Here is a 17,442-nt window from a genome sequence, read left to right on the forward strand (position 1 = left end):
CTGAAACGCCAAAGAAATCCAATCGTGCTGCTCTGATTGTTACTGATCCTCTGATCCTGTTCTCACAATTAGGGAGGGAAAACAAAACAAAACAAAAAACAAACAAAAAAAAGAACGTGGTGGGTCCTTCGTGACTCTTTGGGACAGCTATTTTATAAAACTGAGCTGAGCAGACGCCGTATTCAGCCCTACTACCCTCAGCTGTACAGTCTGGGACAAGATCTATAAATCCAGAGTATGAGGAGCTCGGTGTGTTTTGCATTCGGTCCTATTCAACAGCAGCCCTTTCCCCCTCCTCTGGCCACCAGGGGGAGATGCAACCAAGCAACCGTTCTTTCGGGCGAACGGGAACGCGTCTAGATGAATCTTGTCCAACTCAGGGCCCTGTAGCAAGGCGCCGAGGCTAGAGGAACCGTATTTCCGCTCTCTCGCTAGCACGCCAGGCCCCTCCCCACCCTCCCCCGGTCCTCCCTCTCTGCCCCCGCGCGCTCAGGCCCCTCCCTGTAGCTCGCGGCAGGTGGCGCTGTTTGCGGCGTCGCCGCGGCCCCGGCTGCCTAGGCGACTTTCTCCCGGCGAGCAGTGCGGCCCGGCTCTCCGGCGGCAGCGAGTGCCACGTCCCAAGTGCTACGCGGACGAGCGGAGCGGAGTGGGTGGTGTGCTGGAGGCAGAGAGCAGCGCGGAGCCGGCTCGCCCACCCCGATCGCCCGCCGCCATGGGCTCCTCGCAGAGTGTGGAGATCCCAGGCGGGGGCACGGAGGGCTACCACGTCCTGCGAGTAAGGGTTCCGACGGCGGCCTGGGAGCGGCGGGTCGGAGGCGGGGCCCGGCCGCGGGCAGGCTGAGGCCCTGATGGGCCACTGCCCGGGGCAGCCAGGCCCGATCCCGCGAAGGGGCGCGACCGCGGGCGCTGCCCTGCCCGGGGCTGGCCCGGGAGGCCGTTCGCATCCCGCCTCCCCGGAGCGCCCTCGGCCCGGGGTCCGCGGCTCTGGGAGGACCGGGTGGAGCCAGAGGCGGCTGCTGGCGACTTGGCCGGGGGGCGGCCCGGGGTTGGGGGGGGGGGACTTGGCTCCTCTTCCTTCTCACGGCCTTTTCTGCCTACCTAATTCCTAGTTTCCAAAGTTAGGAAGGGCTGGGGACAGCGTCTTCAAAAGGTGAAAGTAGCTTTTGAGCTTTACTAGAAAAGGAATCGTGAACCGCCCGGCTTGGAGGCGAGGGATGAGAGGGCAGGTGTAATTCAACTCGGCGTTGTCTGGATGTCCGGAAAGGGCAACGAGGCGAAATGGCCTAGAAGTAGGTTCGACGGACTTAAATTTACTTGATTTGACAGGACTTTTTCCCTTGTGTCACTCCTGACCCTTCCAACTCTCCTCTTCAACTTTTCCTGGAGGGGGAACTTCCCCTCTATTCTTTCAAAGACTGCTGAGAGTGTGGTGGAGATTAAAGCTTAGATCCACAGTGGTAAAAGAGGTAATGGAGAGGAATGTTTTAAAAATAAGCCGGGTAAATAAAAGAAAGCAAAGTTAGTCACCAGGATGCAGAGAAACATAGTGCCTCCAAAGGCTAAGCCCCCACCTGTGAAAGGCCTGGGTTGTACAAAGCATGTGGTCCTTTCCTTGTGGAACCGGGAGACTTTAAAAGTAGCATTGATGGTTGTGTGCTGTGACACCTGTGTGAGTGACCCCTGTCTGTAGCACCGTTTTGGGGTATGATCGAGTGTCACCAGATATTAGCTCCTCACAGGCAAGAACGTTTTCACTGGAAGTGAGAGAATGCACTTCCTGGTGCCGCATTCGTTAGGTCCCATGTTTTAGGTGAGACAGCATTCTTAAATTGCCCAAATATCTGGGTGATGGAGCTGTGATAGATCACCTTTATGATCTTGTGGATTATCCTGTCTATTTGCCTCTCCGTTCCTCTAAAAATCCCTCTTGAAGCCACACTCTTGGTCGGAAAGGATGAAATAAAGAAAGAAAAGGGAGTCTATAAGCAAACCATATTAACCTTCCTGTTCCCTTCAGCTAACCAGACCCCCAAGTGCCACACCGATAGGGAAAATGGAAGGGAACTGTCAGATCCCAAATGTGAAGTGAGAGTTTGAGGCAAAGCTTTTCTCTTTATTATCTGCTCTGATTTTGAGTTCTCTACTCTAGGATATTAGCCAGTATTGCCAGTTAATTCTCACAGTGGCAGATTCTGGCCATGAATCCTTGGGGATCCATGATATTTTTATAATACATGTACTCAGAGGAAACTCAGTAAAACACATTAGTGTTAATGAGTTTAAAAAAAAAAAAGTCTGAAAGTAAGCCATACACATCAAAAGGATTCCAATTTAACGATTAATGTTAATGACTATCCCGGGATAAAACACATTGAAGTGTATTTTCTTTATATAGGTGCACCTCAGTAAGTTCATGTTCATACGTATTCAATAGTGCAGATGTGTTATTAATCTTTAAATCTGATTTTTAGAAACACTAGGGACAACCTTAATTACCAATCTGCATCTGGCGCATGAATGTTGCAAAAGATGAAATTCTTACTTAGAGAGTTTTATTAAAATAGTAGTGTTCATCTAGTTTAAGGGAATCCTGTTTTTGAGTGCATAACACCCACTGCTCAATTCTGTAATTGTTTTCCGTATCTTTGTTTTTAGAGGGAAAAGTACTAATATTAAATCTTAACATATGAAAATGTCTTTCTTTCATTTGTTATTGCCTAAATGTACAGTGGTATATTCCACTGCTAGATTACTGAGCTTGTAAACCAGAGTAAATATGGCAGGAAAGTCCTGGAATGAAACCGCTCATGTTCAGTGAATTGTAGAATGATTTAATTAGAAGTTAGCTCTCTTTAATAACCAATTCCCTGGCCATTTCCGTGTTAGTAATAAAAACTTGTATGACTGGGTTTTGAAATACCAGTTACAGTGATACTTATATCCACTGCTCTTTTATTGTTATTTCATGAGTCTGTAAATTCTATCTGATTGAACTTTCCGTTTCTTCTATTATTTTTCAATATCCATTGTTAGGTTCTGCTTTAAAAATGTTTAGGAGACAACCTTGAAATAAGTCCAGAAATTCTGCTATGAGCAGTGTGCTTTCCTTTTTATGTATTACGTATTTATGTACTAATGCATATTTTCAGTTGGTTGTGATCATACTGTATACCCAACTCTTTATTTCCACGCCAGAAATAACTGTTGTAGATAGTTTCTTATGTAGCCTTTCAAATGTATTTTATGCATATAAAAGAATCTTTCCCTCCACCCTTTTCTTCTCTCTCTGTTTCTTTTTTGTAACGGTTGGAATCATATGATAACACACTGTTAGACACCTTGGTTTTCTCGTTTGGTAACCTATCTTGGCAGTCTTTCCTTAGAAGCACATAGTGATCTGCCTCATGCTTTCAATTAGCTCCATAGTAGTCTGTTGTACCATTGCTTGGTAAAAAGCAGCATCCCCTGGTGTTGAACATTTAGTTTTCCAGACTTTTGTTGTTATAAGTATATATCTACAACCTTAAATCCTACTTTTTGTTTTCAGTTAAAATATATATTTTCCCAAATTATTGAATTTTAATGTTGTCTATTTATATAAATGTTACTCTTCATTTTAATAAATTACTACATTGTTTTCTATTGATTCGAGAACATTTGGATAAATTCAAGAAGTACAACAAAGAACCTAAATGACCTGTGATCCCACCATCTAAAAGTAAATACTGTTGAAGTATTTTTCTTAGTCTTTTTTTTCTGTGTCTCACTTTACCCCTTAGCCATGTTTCACAAAGATTTTGAATGCTATGACCTATATTTCTGTATTGTATGGTCACAAGTTATAATGTTAGCTTTACAGCCTAAATATCCAACAGCTGAGAAGTTGTTCAATAAATTAAGGCCTGACCACATGTTAGAATGCTATGCATTCAATGAAAATTGTGTTTCAGAACACTCTGTGTATGTGCTTATACATTCAAGTACCCAGGAAAATAGAACTGAGAGAAAATAAACAGGATATTTAAAAGATTATTGGTGGATGGTGACACATATTCCTTTTAAATTTTAATATGTTTTCTGGAATTTCTACGGTGATCATGAAATTCTATAGTCACAAAAAGTATAACCATAAAAAGTTATTCTAAAAAGGTGTACTCCTAATGAAAGATTTTTAAATTTGTTTAGCCTTCTTTTAAAAATAATGTATTTCAGATTCCCTTATACAGTGAGTCAGATTCCATGTGCACTATGAGTGCCACTTTTATTTCAGTTCTCCAATGGTAATGTGAAGCTGGAAGAGTGCTAATCGAGACTTCTCAGATTTGTTAGAGATTACTGTTAAGTTACTTCCTGCAAGTGAAGTATGTTGAATACAGAATTCTTCCCTAGATTTTCCATTAATTATCAAGTGAACCCAACAAGGCCATTTTTAAAACTACGGTTTTGGAGTGGCCTCATGGATGCCCATTATAGGACCTGTTTCTAAATTTAAATATTTAAATTGATTCTATTCTACACTTAACACTCTTTGAAATGGGGGCATTCTAGATCCAGTGTTCACACCAGTGTGGGGACATGGAAAATGGTATGTTTACTCTTCCTTATAATTTCCTCCAGGAAAGATTTTGAGGCAATGAATGTTTTGAAGAAAGGAAGTGTGTCTCCAGTGTAATAACAGGGCTTTATCTCCTGAACCATTTGCTGCAGACTGGGCAGCATTTCAGTGCTCTCTTCAGAGGAGAAAGTGACTGCAAGTAGAATTATTTCTATGGAAAACTGAATAGCTAGACTATACCTGCTATCATACAGAACTTCTCTTTTTTAATGGTCCCTCACTAATCTACATGAAATCCTGTTGCAATGGGATTTAAAAGAAAACAGTTGATTATTTGATATTATTTTCCAAATATAAAGTTATATTTGGAAAAGCTTTATAAACACCACCTGAAGATTCTGACCCTGCCCCCCAAATCAATCTCTCCTAACTGGTAAACATTCCTTGAAATGGTTCTCGAATGTAGGAATCAGAAAATTTCAGTTTATTAAAGCCAAAGAATGCAATGTATATGAAGCTTAGGACACTTTTAGGAATTGTATTATTGAACATAAACTTTTCCTAATATTAATAGGCCTTGGACAAAGTAGCTTCATGTTGTTTATATACACTTTTATATTTGTGTGGTGAAGTGTGTTTTAATGCATGAACATCATCCTCAGTATCCTCATTTGAGGAGACCTGCTGTTAGTGGTTACTTCCAGTTTCAGGAAGTAGTAGAGTGCACAGCACTGGTTCTACTGCCTTCTGGGTCAGATACTAACAGGGCTCTTTAATAACTCCTCTGAAATTTTCATAAGAATTGACTTGAGCATAACCACTAACATCAATATATTCATTGCGCTGGCTTTAATGTTCTACTGAAAGGATTATATTATTTTGATTGATTCACTAATAGATTATTAACAATCTAAACTAGGAAATATTTACTTGTAATGTTTGATATGGGCTTTGGAATCTGGCTGTAAATTGCCTTGGGAGGTATGATTATGAAGTAAGATGACTTCCGTTTTTTTAAACAACATACTCAGAACCAAAGTGGATACTTTGAGAGACTGTACACTTCCTTCTTAGCATTGCAAGTAAATTTACTGCAACATGAAGAAAATTATGCTGGGCTTTTATTCTCTCTCTTTTTTAAGCATTACTGAGAGATCATTCAAGCATATTATCAGAAACAAGGATCCTTATCATCTTGTGGACATTAATACATTTTGAGACTATCATAGTAGACCACCAAAGACCACCCTTGGGAACTGGATTCTAGGCCCTGCTCCATCACTTCATTGTGTTTCCTTGTGTGACCATTTGAATTTCTCTAAACTTCAATCTATCTGGAAAGCAGGGATAGTAGTAGTGCCTTTTCTACCTTTTTTACTAAAAACCACATTAGATATTGTATATGAAAATATTTTGAAAATAATTGAGCACTTTTAAATCTCTATTAAAACAACATTGTCTACCTCATTGGTTATCCTGTGGATTAAACGAGGTATTCCATGTAAAGCACTTAGCATAGTATCTGAAATATGATAAAGACTCAATAAATTTTAGCCTAGGCCTTTATCAATAAATGTTAGCTGATCCATTTGCATTATTATATCACCCATTGAGATCCACTGTTGCAGTGGATCCACTAGTTAAAATATACTAGTTGTAAACATTTTTAGTAGTACTTCTATATAGTCAATCAATCAGTAGCTACTTTTTGTTCATGTGGCTAACCCTATACTTTACTGCTGTTTAAAACCAAGTTTTTGATCAAATATGACCCGTTAATTTTAGTCATCTAAACACACGCAAATGTGCCTGTTAATTTTTAAAGATCCTCTTTTTTAAGGAAACTGTATTTTTACAATTTTTCAAAAGATAGGTGAGTATCAATATCCTTTTCATTCCTTTGCCTGTGTTACTACACACAAAATTAAAATGAGAAGAGTATGTGTAATTAAAATGATCTTGCTATATTTGATTTTATTCATTGTAGAATCTACAGATAGCTTAGCAACAGACTTCATAGTGAATCATTCAATCTTACAGACCATCTAATTAGCCTCCTCGCTTTACAGCTAAAGAAAAGAAGCACAGAGAGATTAATGTGATTTGCTCAAGGTCACACAGCAAGTTTTTTTCCATAAGAAACAAATACCTTCGTAGGTCGGTATATAAAGAGTATAAAATGCGGTGACAGGTTGTCAGTTTTTGGTTCTTTTGGAGCAGACTTCAATTTCTTTCAACGTTGTTTTCCCAACATACAGATCTTTTCTGCGAAGCTGCTATGTAATGACGGCTTTTTATTTCCTTTTAGTTGCCATTTGAATTTTATTTCAAATTGCTTTGTATGTTACATTGTACGTAATTACATTGTAATTACGTATGTTACATAATTACATCGTAGAGTCAGTGTCAGGAGAACATGCTCTTTGAGTATTTTGGATGTACATGTGAGGAGAATATTGTAGCATGTGAGGCTTGAACTCTTCTAGTCTACTGCAAAATTATTTACCTCACATTTGTGTCAAGACCCTAATAGGGAAACTTGCCCATTTGCAGACATAGAAGAGCTCCCCCCACCCCATGCCTTTTATAACTATGAATTGAAGGATTTAGGGTTTGTTTTTAATACATCACATTCCCAAATCTTTTTCTATCATTTTGATCACCGAAGCACACAAAATGTAGGATGGGTTTGTGTATATAGTTGAGTCATCATTTAGGTTATTACTCGGATTAGATTTATTTTCTAGTCTTAATTAGCATCTGTACTGTTTATAAAAGCAGTACAAAAGCAAGAATGTTAACATTAAATAGAGAGTTAGAGGAAATAATGGTATAGACAGTCATTCAAAGGGACTTAACCAATTTTATGGTAAAATCTCCATGTAGCTATGGGAAAACTTAATTCACACACCAGCCTGAAACCTGGCTTTGCATCTTTGTATATCACCTTGTAAAATGTATAGTCTGGTTATATCCTGTGATCTGAAAGTAGCCTTGTGGTTTCCTTTCTTTGTTACTTTTTAATATGGCAGGTTTCTATACCTCATCTGAAAGTGCATAAGTAAATAGACTCATGCAGTTAGGAGAATGCTCCCCCACTTTGCTTCCCACTTCATCCAAACTCTTCCTCCCTTCTCCTCTGCCATCCCTCCCTCCCCCAACTGAAGAATTAAAAAGAAAAAGGGGTTCATGCAAAATAACCCAAACCTAGTATAAATAGTATTATTCAAACTCTTAATCCTGGAAGAAGAGGTAGATGCTTCACTGGAAAGCAACCACTACAAAAAAAAATTTTTTTTTCAAGCTAAATCTGGTAAAACTTCAATGTTGTAGAATTAAAAGGTGAGAGAAAAGTCAAAAGTTGCTTTTAATTGCTTTTATTACCTGGAACTTTATTGGACAAAATAGTCAATGGTATCTTGTAGGGCAGTTTTTTCAAACTTTGTTTTTATTACAATTTAAAGTAAGAAGTATATTTTTCCATTGTAACCAAAGCGTACTACTACATTTAATGAAAAATACTGACCCTTAGGTCATGAATTTTTGATATTTTGTCTATTCAGATATTGTCTGTTTAGATAGTTATCTATTCTATCGTGACACACTAAACTGATTTCAGAGCGTACCGAAAACTACCTGTAATAGTTGAATGACAGTGCTTTAGGGATTACTTCTGTAAAGTCAGTGATTCAAAATCCAGCTTCTAATCATCGATGTTAATTTCTTTTTATGTAATAGAGATTCCCCTTTTCTGTGCAGTTTCATGATAAGCTCATTTTTGCTTGTTGAAGGATAAAAAATGTCTAGAAAATTTCGTCTCATTTATTGTAGCTGTTTTTTCTAGAGTGCTTATGAAAGAAACATTTATTTCATGCTGTTATTTTTATTTTGGTACAATAACCTCAAAGTGTAAAATTTGAACTCTTAAAAGTCCCTGTAACTGTATTCATAATTTTTTCTACCTGTCCATGTTTTGTTAGCATTTCTTTTTATAATTATTATTTTGTAAACATCATTGTTCTTTAGTATTTTCAGCTGTTTCTTAATTATTCAAAGTAAATCATGTGGCCTGAGAAGAATGGGAAAAAGTACAACTTCAATATGCTTGTCAGAGCTCTCTGGGAATCGATTTGTATATGCAGTAGTCACGTTTTTTCTTAAAACTGAGTGTTTACTGCTTTAAGCATCAAAACAGTGTTATATATGAAAATCTTTTTTTTTAATAGACTTTATTTTTCAGAGCAGTTTTAGATTCAGAGCAAAATTGAGAGGAAGGTACAGAGATTTCCCATATCCCCCCTGCTCTCACGCACGCTTAGCCTCCCCCATAATCAACATCACTCACCAGAGTGGTGCATTTGTTACAGTTGATGAACCTACCCTGACATATCATTGTTACCCAGAGCCCATCATTTACATTCTTTTTAACTTAGAGTTCACTCTTGATGTTGTACCTTCTATGGGTTTGGGCAAATTTATAAGGACATGTACCTGCCATTATAGGACATTATAAGGACATGTACCTACCATTACAGAGTAATTTCACTGCCCTGAAAATCCTTTCTGCTCCACATGTTTGTCCCTTCCTACCCCACTATCCCATGAAAACCACTGGTCTTTTTACTGTCTACATAATTTTGGCTTGTCCAGAAAGTCATATAGTTGGAATCATACAGTATGTAGCCTTTCAGACTGGCTTCTTGAAAGTCTATGTTTAAAATGTATTACGTGTTTGCCTGGCATCATAGACAGGTGCTAAATATAATTTAACCACTTTGTGTCTTAATTGTTATTATGATCATCAGTTAATGTGCTGTGCTGGAATTCAAATTTAGACTGGCCTCTAAACACATGTAGCTGTTTTAACTTAAATGTAATTAATTAAGATTAAATGAGATTAAAAATTCAGTTCGTTGGTCACACTGGCCACATTTCAGATGCTTTGTAATCACACATACAGAACATTTTCATCATGACAAAAAGTTCCATAAACTACTTACATTGGAGATTTTTTAATCTTTGTATTCCTTATAAGACACTATCAAAATTATGCCTTTTATATAAGCTCATAGTAAGTACTCACTAGGTAAAATTTGGTAAGTGGCTTGATATGTGCTTTTTTTTTCTTTTAGTTTTGTATTTTTGTAATTTTTATTCTCATTTTGTGTCAGCTATCTTTTTTTGGTATAATTAAGTGACAGTAGCATCTTTCTTCTTTCAGTTCTTTTGGCTATCACTCTGCCTGTTGGTAGCTTGGAAATCACATAACTAAATTATGCAAAAGAAATGTAAATAAAATCTGCAAGTGGTCCTATAGTGTTCTTGTGAAAAAGAGTGAGCATTAGAGCAGATTACTTTGTGGACTTTTTATTGACTGCTCAGAATCCTTTTTGACTTAGTTGCAGGATCTCAAACTGTGTTCCATATAGGTGAGGTGTGGTTGTGTTCTTAGATTGTAGTAATTTCACTTTTACTTTTTAGATAGAGGGAGCATGTTTTAAAACTTTTTATATTAAAAGAGTGCATGTAGTTGTACAACTTGGTGAATTTTCACAAACACCACAATCGTGTAACTGACATCCCATCCCTTTACAGACACATTCTGCAACCCATCCTGCCTACGCAGGGTGAATACTTCCCTGATTTCTAACAGCATAGATTAGTTTGGCCTGTTCTTACACTTTATCTAAATGGAAACGTGTGATATGTACTCATTTTGTCTGGCTTCTTTTACTCAAATATTGCTTATGAGATTTATCCATATTGTATATTGTTGTAGACCTTTCAGTTCATTAATGTATTTGATGCATTGAGAGAACATGCCAAAATTGATTAATCTATTTATCTGATGTTGATGGGCAGTTGTGTAGTTTTCAGTTTGGGGCTATTACAGATAGTACTGTTATGAACATTATACTGTATGTCTTCTGGAGACAAAAATATTGAAAATATGCCCACCTTGGGTCAAAAGGTAGGCAATTACCAGCAGTAATTGAGGTTTTTTAATGTTCCATATGCTCAGCACTTTATTTTCCATCTTTTTCATTTTGGCTAGTGTGTGTGTGTGTGTGTGTGTGTGTGTGTGTGTGTGTGTGTGTGTGTGTGTGTGTGTGTGTGTGTGTGTGTGTGTGTATTTTTTGGCAGCTGGCCAGTAACAGGACTTGAACTCTGGACCATGCTGTAGCGACTGAGCTAACAGGCCCGCCCTATGTTTTTGTTTGTTTGTTTGTTTGTTTTTTGGCTGGTTGGTACAGGGATCGAACCCTGGACCTTGGTGTTATCAGTCATTTTGGCTATTCTGATAGGTGTGTAGTGGTATGGCATTATGGTTTTTATTTGCATTTCCTTGGTGACCATTGAAGTTGAGCACATTTTCGTATTTATTGGTCATTTCAATGTCCTCTTCTGTTTAGTATCTCCTAAGATCTTTTCTCTATTTCTCTTTTGAATTGTCTATTTTTTTTAAGCAACTTTGTTGATATATAATTTATATACCATAAAATTCAATCTTTTAAAGTATGCAGTTTGGTGGTTATTTAGTATATTCGCAACCATCGTCTCTGTCTAATTCCAGAACCTTTTTATTACTCTGGAAAGAAACTCATACCCATTAGTAGTCACTCCCTATTCATCTACCCACAGCCCCTCGCAACCACTAATGTACCTTCTGTCTCTATGGATTTGCCTATTCTGGACATTTATATAAATGGAATTTACAACATATGGCCTTTTGTGACTGGCTTCTTTTGCTTAGCATAATGTTTTCAAGGTTCATCTGTGTCATAGCTTCAGGATTTCATTCCTTTTTATGGATATAGCATATTTTTTTTATCCATTCATCAGCTGAGAGACATTGGGGTTGTTTCTACATTTTGACTGTTAGGAATAATACTGCCATGAAATTTGTGTACATCTTTTTGCATGGACATGTATTTTCATTTCTCTTAGTTGTATACCTAGGAATGGAATTTCTGGTATATATGATAACTTTTGTTTAAAATTTTAAGGATCTACCAAACTATTTTCCACAGCAGCTACACCGTTTTGCATTCCCACCAGAAATGTACGAGGTTTCCAATTTCTCCACATCCTTGCCACAACTTGTTATTATCTTTTTTACCTTGGCTGTTCTAGTGGATGAGAAGTGGTAACTCATTGTGGTTTTATTGTCTGTCCTTCTTAATGATTTGCAGTATTTCAAGATTTGTTCTGGATACAGCTCCTTTTTTGGATACATATTGTGTCTTTTCACTCTGTGTTGTACTTCTTTGTAACCTTTTGATGAGAAGTTCTTAGTTTTATGATAGCTCATTTTATGAGTTTTTTGTGAGTCCAGTTTAGTAAGTCTTTGCATATTGAAGTTCTAAAAGATTTTCCCTTCTATTTTTCTCCATAAGCTTTATTGTTTTACTTTTAGGAGGCAACATTTTAAAAAATGATTTGTCTCCTATTCCTGGCTAACACTTTGTAAGTCTTTTACTTTCTTTTTTGTAAGGAGTATTTCTTTTTTGTAAGAGGTATTTAATACATGGTTGGAAAAATAATGTAGTGTCCAAGAATTGATTGGTTATAAAGATTTGCTCTTGGGTGATGATAGTGGTTGAGCTTAAGATTTGTAGGGCCCCTATCATAGGCTAGAGACTTAGCAAGGCATTTCTTAAACTTTAACTCATTAAATCTTTACAATATTTTGCTAAAGTAGATGACGTTATCCTGGCAAATGAGAAAACCAAGGCCCAGAGAGGTAAATAAACTTCCCCAAGCTCATACAGCTAGTAAGTTGGCAAAACCATAGCTTAAAATCAAGTTGGTCTAGCCCTAAAGCTCTTATCTTTTCACGTATATTTTTTAAAAATCTTAATTATTGAACTTTCAAATTTAAACTATTCATCTTAAATTGCTGTGGTATTTGGCCCAGTAATAAATGTTAAGTGGTCTATGGAGCCAAATATATAGAGACTTCTTAATTAAGATGGTTTGAAGGAAGCAGAAGATGCATTAACAATCAAGAGATCTCCTAGGGGACATAAAGTATTGAAGTGGTAAGCTGATGCTTGAGAGATTAGGCGCCTAAGAGATTCTTCTCAGTGGATAATACTGCAAGAGAAACTCACCTATGTAGATATTTAGTTTGCTGTGCTGTAGATCTTATTTTCCATGCTATGAAATATAGGAAATTTAAGCATATTAGGGCCAAAGAGAGCATTTTCTAGGGCTCCCTCTGCTGGCTTCCTAGGGGTAATTAAGCTACCCAGTTTCCATAATTGTGCTGGTAGTAATAAAATAAATAAATTTGGGAAAGAAATTAATTTCAAGGTCCATTAGAAACAGAGAGGAAATTAATGTTTGTAGCAAGTGAAATGTAAAAACAGAGTTAGGGAAAGGATTCATTTTTTGAAAAATACAAAGAGAGCGGATGTTGAGTGCTCTCACCACAAAAATAGCTGTATGAGGTAATGCATTTGTTAATTAGCTAGTGTTAACCAATCCACAATGTATACGTACTTCAAAACATCGTGTTCTGCATGATAAATACATACAATGTCTGTCAAATTTTTTTCAAAGTTTATTTTAGAATTGTAATTTAGCTGTTGAATCCTTTTTGAGTTGTAAAAGAAGAATACTTCTCATGATATTGGAAACTTTTCATTTCAAACAAATGGTTTAAACTTTATACTCGGAGGGTAGCATGATAAGAATCAGTATGTAGGGTCAACTTTCTAAGTTGGTGCTGACGTTACAAAAGTGCTGTCTTTAGCTTTTAACTAAAGGCAAACTTTTGGCAGCCTCAGTGGAGAAGTCTGAAATTGATCAATGAACTAGTTGGTTTCTGGATAAAATGCTATTAGTGATCATTTGGAAACATTCAAATTCAGAGAACTAGATGTGGACCCTATTAAATGAGAAATGCCACTCTGAGGGGGCTCCTAGGGATCTGTACTATTTATCCCCTTTTCACACCTGAGGCATTTCACATCTAATTGATAGCTACCTGATAATCATTTCACACCTAGTGGATATGACTCTTTTTCCCAGCTAGCTGTGACTTGACCTCACTTTTCTTAAAATAGCTCCAGGCAGACACCACTTACCTTTCAGAGTTGTCATTTGGGGAGAAATCTGCCTTTTTGGGTTCTAAACATTTTATTTGATAATATATAGAATATGAAATAACCTCCATTTAAGAAAACTGAGTACAAAGAAACTACACAAAATATGTACTGATTATTTTTATTAACGCTAATATCTTTCAATAATAAACACCTTTGATATATCTTATTTAGTTTACAAAATAATTTAGTCCCAAATTTGCAGGAAAACTTAAAGCACGGCCAAACTGTTTTAGTAAGTTAACCATCAAACCATCTTTATAATGGACGACTAACTATTCTTTACTGTGACAAAAGAAGAATATCCAGTTTTACTTCTTCGGAGACAATGATAGTATAATTTTTCTTAAAATAAATAAATAAAAGGTATCATTAATCCAAGAAATGATGGACAATTCTGATTGACATTGGCATTAGAGGGATGTATCCTGGGAACAATTTGGGTTTCATTTTCAAAGCATTAAAATGATCTGTTACTATGTAAATAGCGACAGCTTTATATATGGATGAATGTGTATATCTGTTATTTGCATAGCTCCAGAACTGACTGTAAACTATTTGGACTATTATAGAATATCAGCTTACAAATATAAATGCAAACTTTGTTTTTGTAGGATAGTTTTAGCAGTATTTAATAACATCAAACAGAATAAAAATTCCTTAGATAGGGCTGGCCATTGAGTTCAGTTATATAGAGTGCAGTCTTGTCATGAGTTTGGATCCCTGTACCTGACAGCAGGCAAAAAATCCAAAAAGAAACAAAAAATTTCCTTAGACCATTATGAAAACATTTTGGAAAAGGAAATGCAAAGTGGATTGTACTTGCTTTTTGCTTTTTTGTCATATTTCTGCTATTAGTAGCTACTAATATTTTATAACTGTAAATGAAGAAAATTTGATAGTGAATTTTAATCCATTTCAAATTTGGGATGCTAAACATTTGAGTTGTTGAGAAGCTATCTTAATCTTCCATTTAAAGTCCTATAAACCTAGCTGTACTTTTCTTTCCAGTCTTTTAACTGGACTGGTAGTTTCAAGATATACTTTTGAATTTTTCTTTACCCACTAGCCAGCTATGAGACTGTGGGCAAGTCATAGGATGGTTTCTTCACCTATAAAATGGAAGAACTGCACACAGTCAGTGGTTTTTAAACCTTCTTTGAGTCCTAGAAAAACCTTTTGAGAATCTGATGAAAGCCATGGGTCTTTACACCCTGAGAACTACTTATTCATATGAAATATTGCATTGAATTTCAGGAGCTGCAGTATTCCCTAAAGCCATCCACAACCTCAATTTAACATTCCCAGGATTAGAGGATTTCTGGGTCAATTCTAGCTTTTACAATCTATAGTTCTGTATTCCTATCCATGCTACTTCGTTTTCTATCTATAGATATTATGATCCTCATTTTTCAGACTCCTAATTCTGGGTTTTTACTCATATTATTTCATCCATTTTGAGATGTCCTTCTATATCCCTTATACATCTTCATCTTTGAAAGTTCTGCCCTCTTTTTAAAGCACAATTCAATATAACATTTTTCCTGTGAAGCTTCTTCAGTCAGAATTAATCTTCCTCCAATGTAGCCCTCAATCTTTTGGTCTTATTTTCATAGCAGTGATTCAAGGAGCTGTGTATCCATCTCTTGTTCCTCTTCTCGTCTCTTCCTCAACAAATTATAATGTCTTGAAGTCAGCTACTGGGTTCTTATATTAGCTTTGTAAATGAATGGCACCTTGCCAGTAATAGTTAAGGAATAAATGCTTGAATTTGTCACTCAGTTGTAATGATTAACTGTCTGCCATGTCGTGTGCTTATTGCTGGGAGGATTGGTGCCCCCTCCGCTAGCCCCAAAAGGAGAAAGTGGTATGGAAATAGAGACAGAGGGAAAACCTCATATGGTAGACGAACTTAAAGAATGGGTAGAATTTAGGGATCTGGGAGAAATGAGAGAAGTAGCATGTACCTGTATTACATTATCAATGAGATTAATTTACTTTTATTGAAAAGAGATAGCTGTCGAAATTTAGCTTACAATTTTTTATTAAGCTTTGCATTTTTCATTTTTGGTATCTTTGTTTTACAGGTGCAAGAAAATTCCCCAGGATATAGAGCTGGACTGGAGCCTTTCTTTGATTTTATTGTTTCTATTAATGGTTCAAGACTAGTAAGTTCAGTTTTTTGTAGTTTTGTTCATACTATTTAGTATCCTTTTGAAAATGGAATTTTTCAGATTAGGATGGATGTTTATTAATTAGTTAGAAACGTGATATACAGTATGATGCCAGTTTTATTATTAATTTTTTATTTTTTATTTTTTTGGCAGCTGGCCATTACAGGTATCAAACCCATGACATTGGTGTTATAAGGCTGCACTCTAACCAGCTGAGCTAACTGGCCAGTCCAGTGCCACTTTTTAGAAATAACCATTTGTTATCAATATTAAAACATGAAATCTAGAATATTATACATTACATTCCAGTAATTATCTTAGGGGAGACTTGCATTTTGTTGGTTAAATATTTAATTTTCACAAACAAAAAGAAATAATTAAGATGAAAAAGATCACTTATTAAAGATGTCGGATTTTTGTAGGTTGTTGACAGATGAATTAGTAAAGATTCATTCTCAAATAACTTGTCAGTTTTCTTGGAGCTAAGTTAAATGATATACAAATAATTTTATTAGAACCAGACAGAGATGTGCTCCGAAAGTATGGAATTAAAACCACTTTTTATAAATTGTTTTCAATGTACTTGTAATAAAGTTGTATAGTAAGGAAATCATATAATCTCCACAAAGAAAATTCTTATGACTTGGTTGGTTTATTTTTTTATAACAGTCTTAAATTTTTGTTCGTAACTTATCCACATCTCTAACATAATGACCTTTATCTATGTAATGAAGTATTAACGTTGTTTCTATTTTCTTTTCCTTTTTGCTATTCATAAATAATAAAGTATATATTTAGAAGTAGAGTCTAAAATTAAACTTTAACCCCAGCAAATGTTTTAGATTTTAAAATTAAAGTCATTGCAACTTTGTTAATAATGTGACTTCTTATGGCATATTTTGTCTTTAATCACTGAAGCCCTAAATCCCTCTAAATAATGTTGGGTTGCAAATTACATAATTCGTAGTCAGCTATTAGAAAAAAGTCAGTTCGAAGGTGTTGCTAAAATAAGGATTGGTCTTAATTTCTTGACATTCTTTTACATGGAAGAACGTTTGAATGTTAATGAAACCTTTGCCTGTTGAATGTTTTATTTATGTTGTTCATTATTATTACTCTCATAGAGCCATAGGATGCTTAAGCTATTAGTTAACATCAAATTTTTATTTACTAAGGAATGTGATTTCTGTGTGTTCACAGAATAAAGACAATGACACGCTTAAGGATCTACTGAAAGCAAATGTCGAAAAGCCTGTAAAAATGCTTATCTATAGCAGCAAAACACTGGAGCTGCGAGAAACCTCAGTCACACCGAGTAACATGTGGGGTGGCCAGGGCTTGTTGGGAGTGAGCATTCGTTTCTGCAACTTTGATGGGGCAAATGAAAACGTTTGGCATGTATTGGTAGGTATCAACTGTGAACTGTTACTTGCGGTTTAAGAAGCAATGTAGAAGGGTATTTCAACAGTGGCTGTCTCTAGCATGGTGAGATTGTAAGGGTATTGTTATTATTAGGCTGTTTTTAGTTTCTGAAAATCACTCATTGCTTTTTAAATATGGAATAGTTTTTAAAAGAAACTTGATAGAGGGAAGCAAATACAGA

At 36.3% G+C, this 17,442-nt stretch overlaps 1 protein-coding gene across 1 annotated transcript in view; it reads left to right on the plus strand.

Moving 5' to 3' along the window:
• The first annotated feature begins 585 nt into the window (after nucleotides 1-585).
• GORASP2 (golgi reassembly stacking protein 2) overlaps nucleotides 586-17,442 on the plus strand; it is a 29,318-nt gene continuing 12,461 nt past the window's right edge. The window contains exons 1-3 of the mRNA XM_063114379.1: nucleotides 586-775; nucleotides 15,753-15,833; nucleotides 17,040-17,243. Of these exons, the coding sequence (XP_062970449.1) occupies nucleotides 713-775; nucleotides 15,753-15,833; nucleotides 17,040-17,243 (348 nt within the window). The 5' untranslated portion in view covers nucleotides 586-712. The remainder of the gene's footprint in view (nucleotides 776-15,752; nucleotides 15,834-17,039; nucleotides 17,244-17,442) is intronic.

This window comes from Cynocephalus volans, chromosome 1, assembly GCF_027409185.1.
Source record: "Cynocephalus volans isolate mCynVol1 chromosome 1, mCynVol1.pri, whole genome shotgun sequence".
Taxonomy (NCBI): domain Eukaryota; kingdom Metazoa; phylum Chordata; class Mammalia; order Dermoptera; family Cynocephalidae; genus Cynocephalus; species Cynocephalus volans.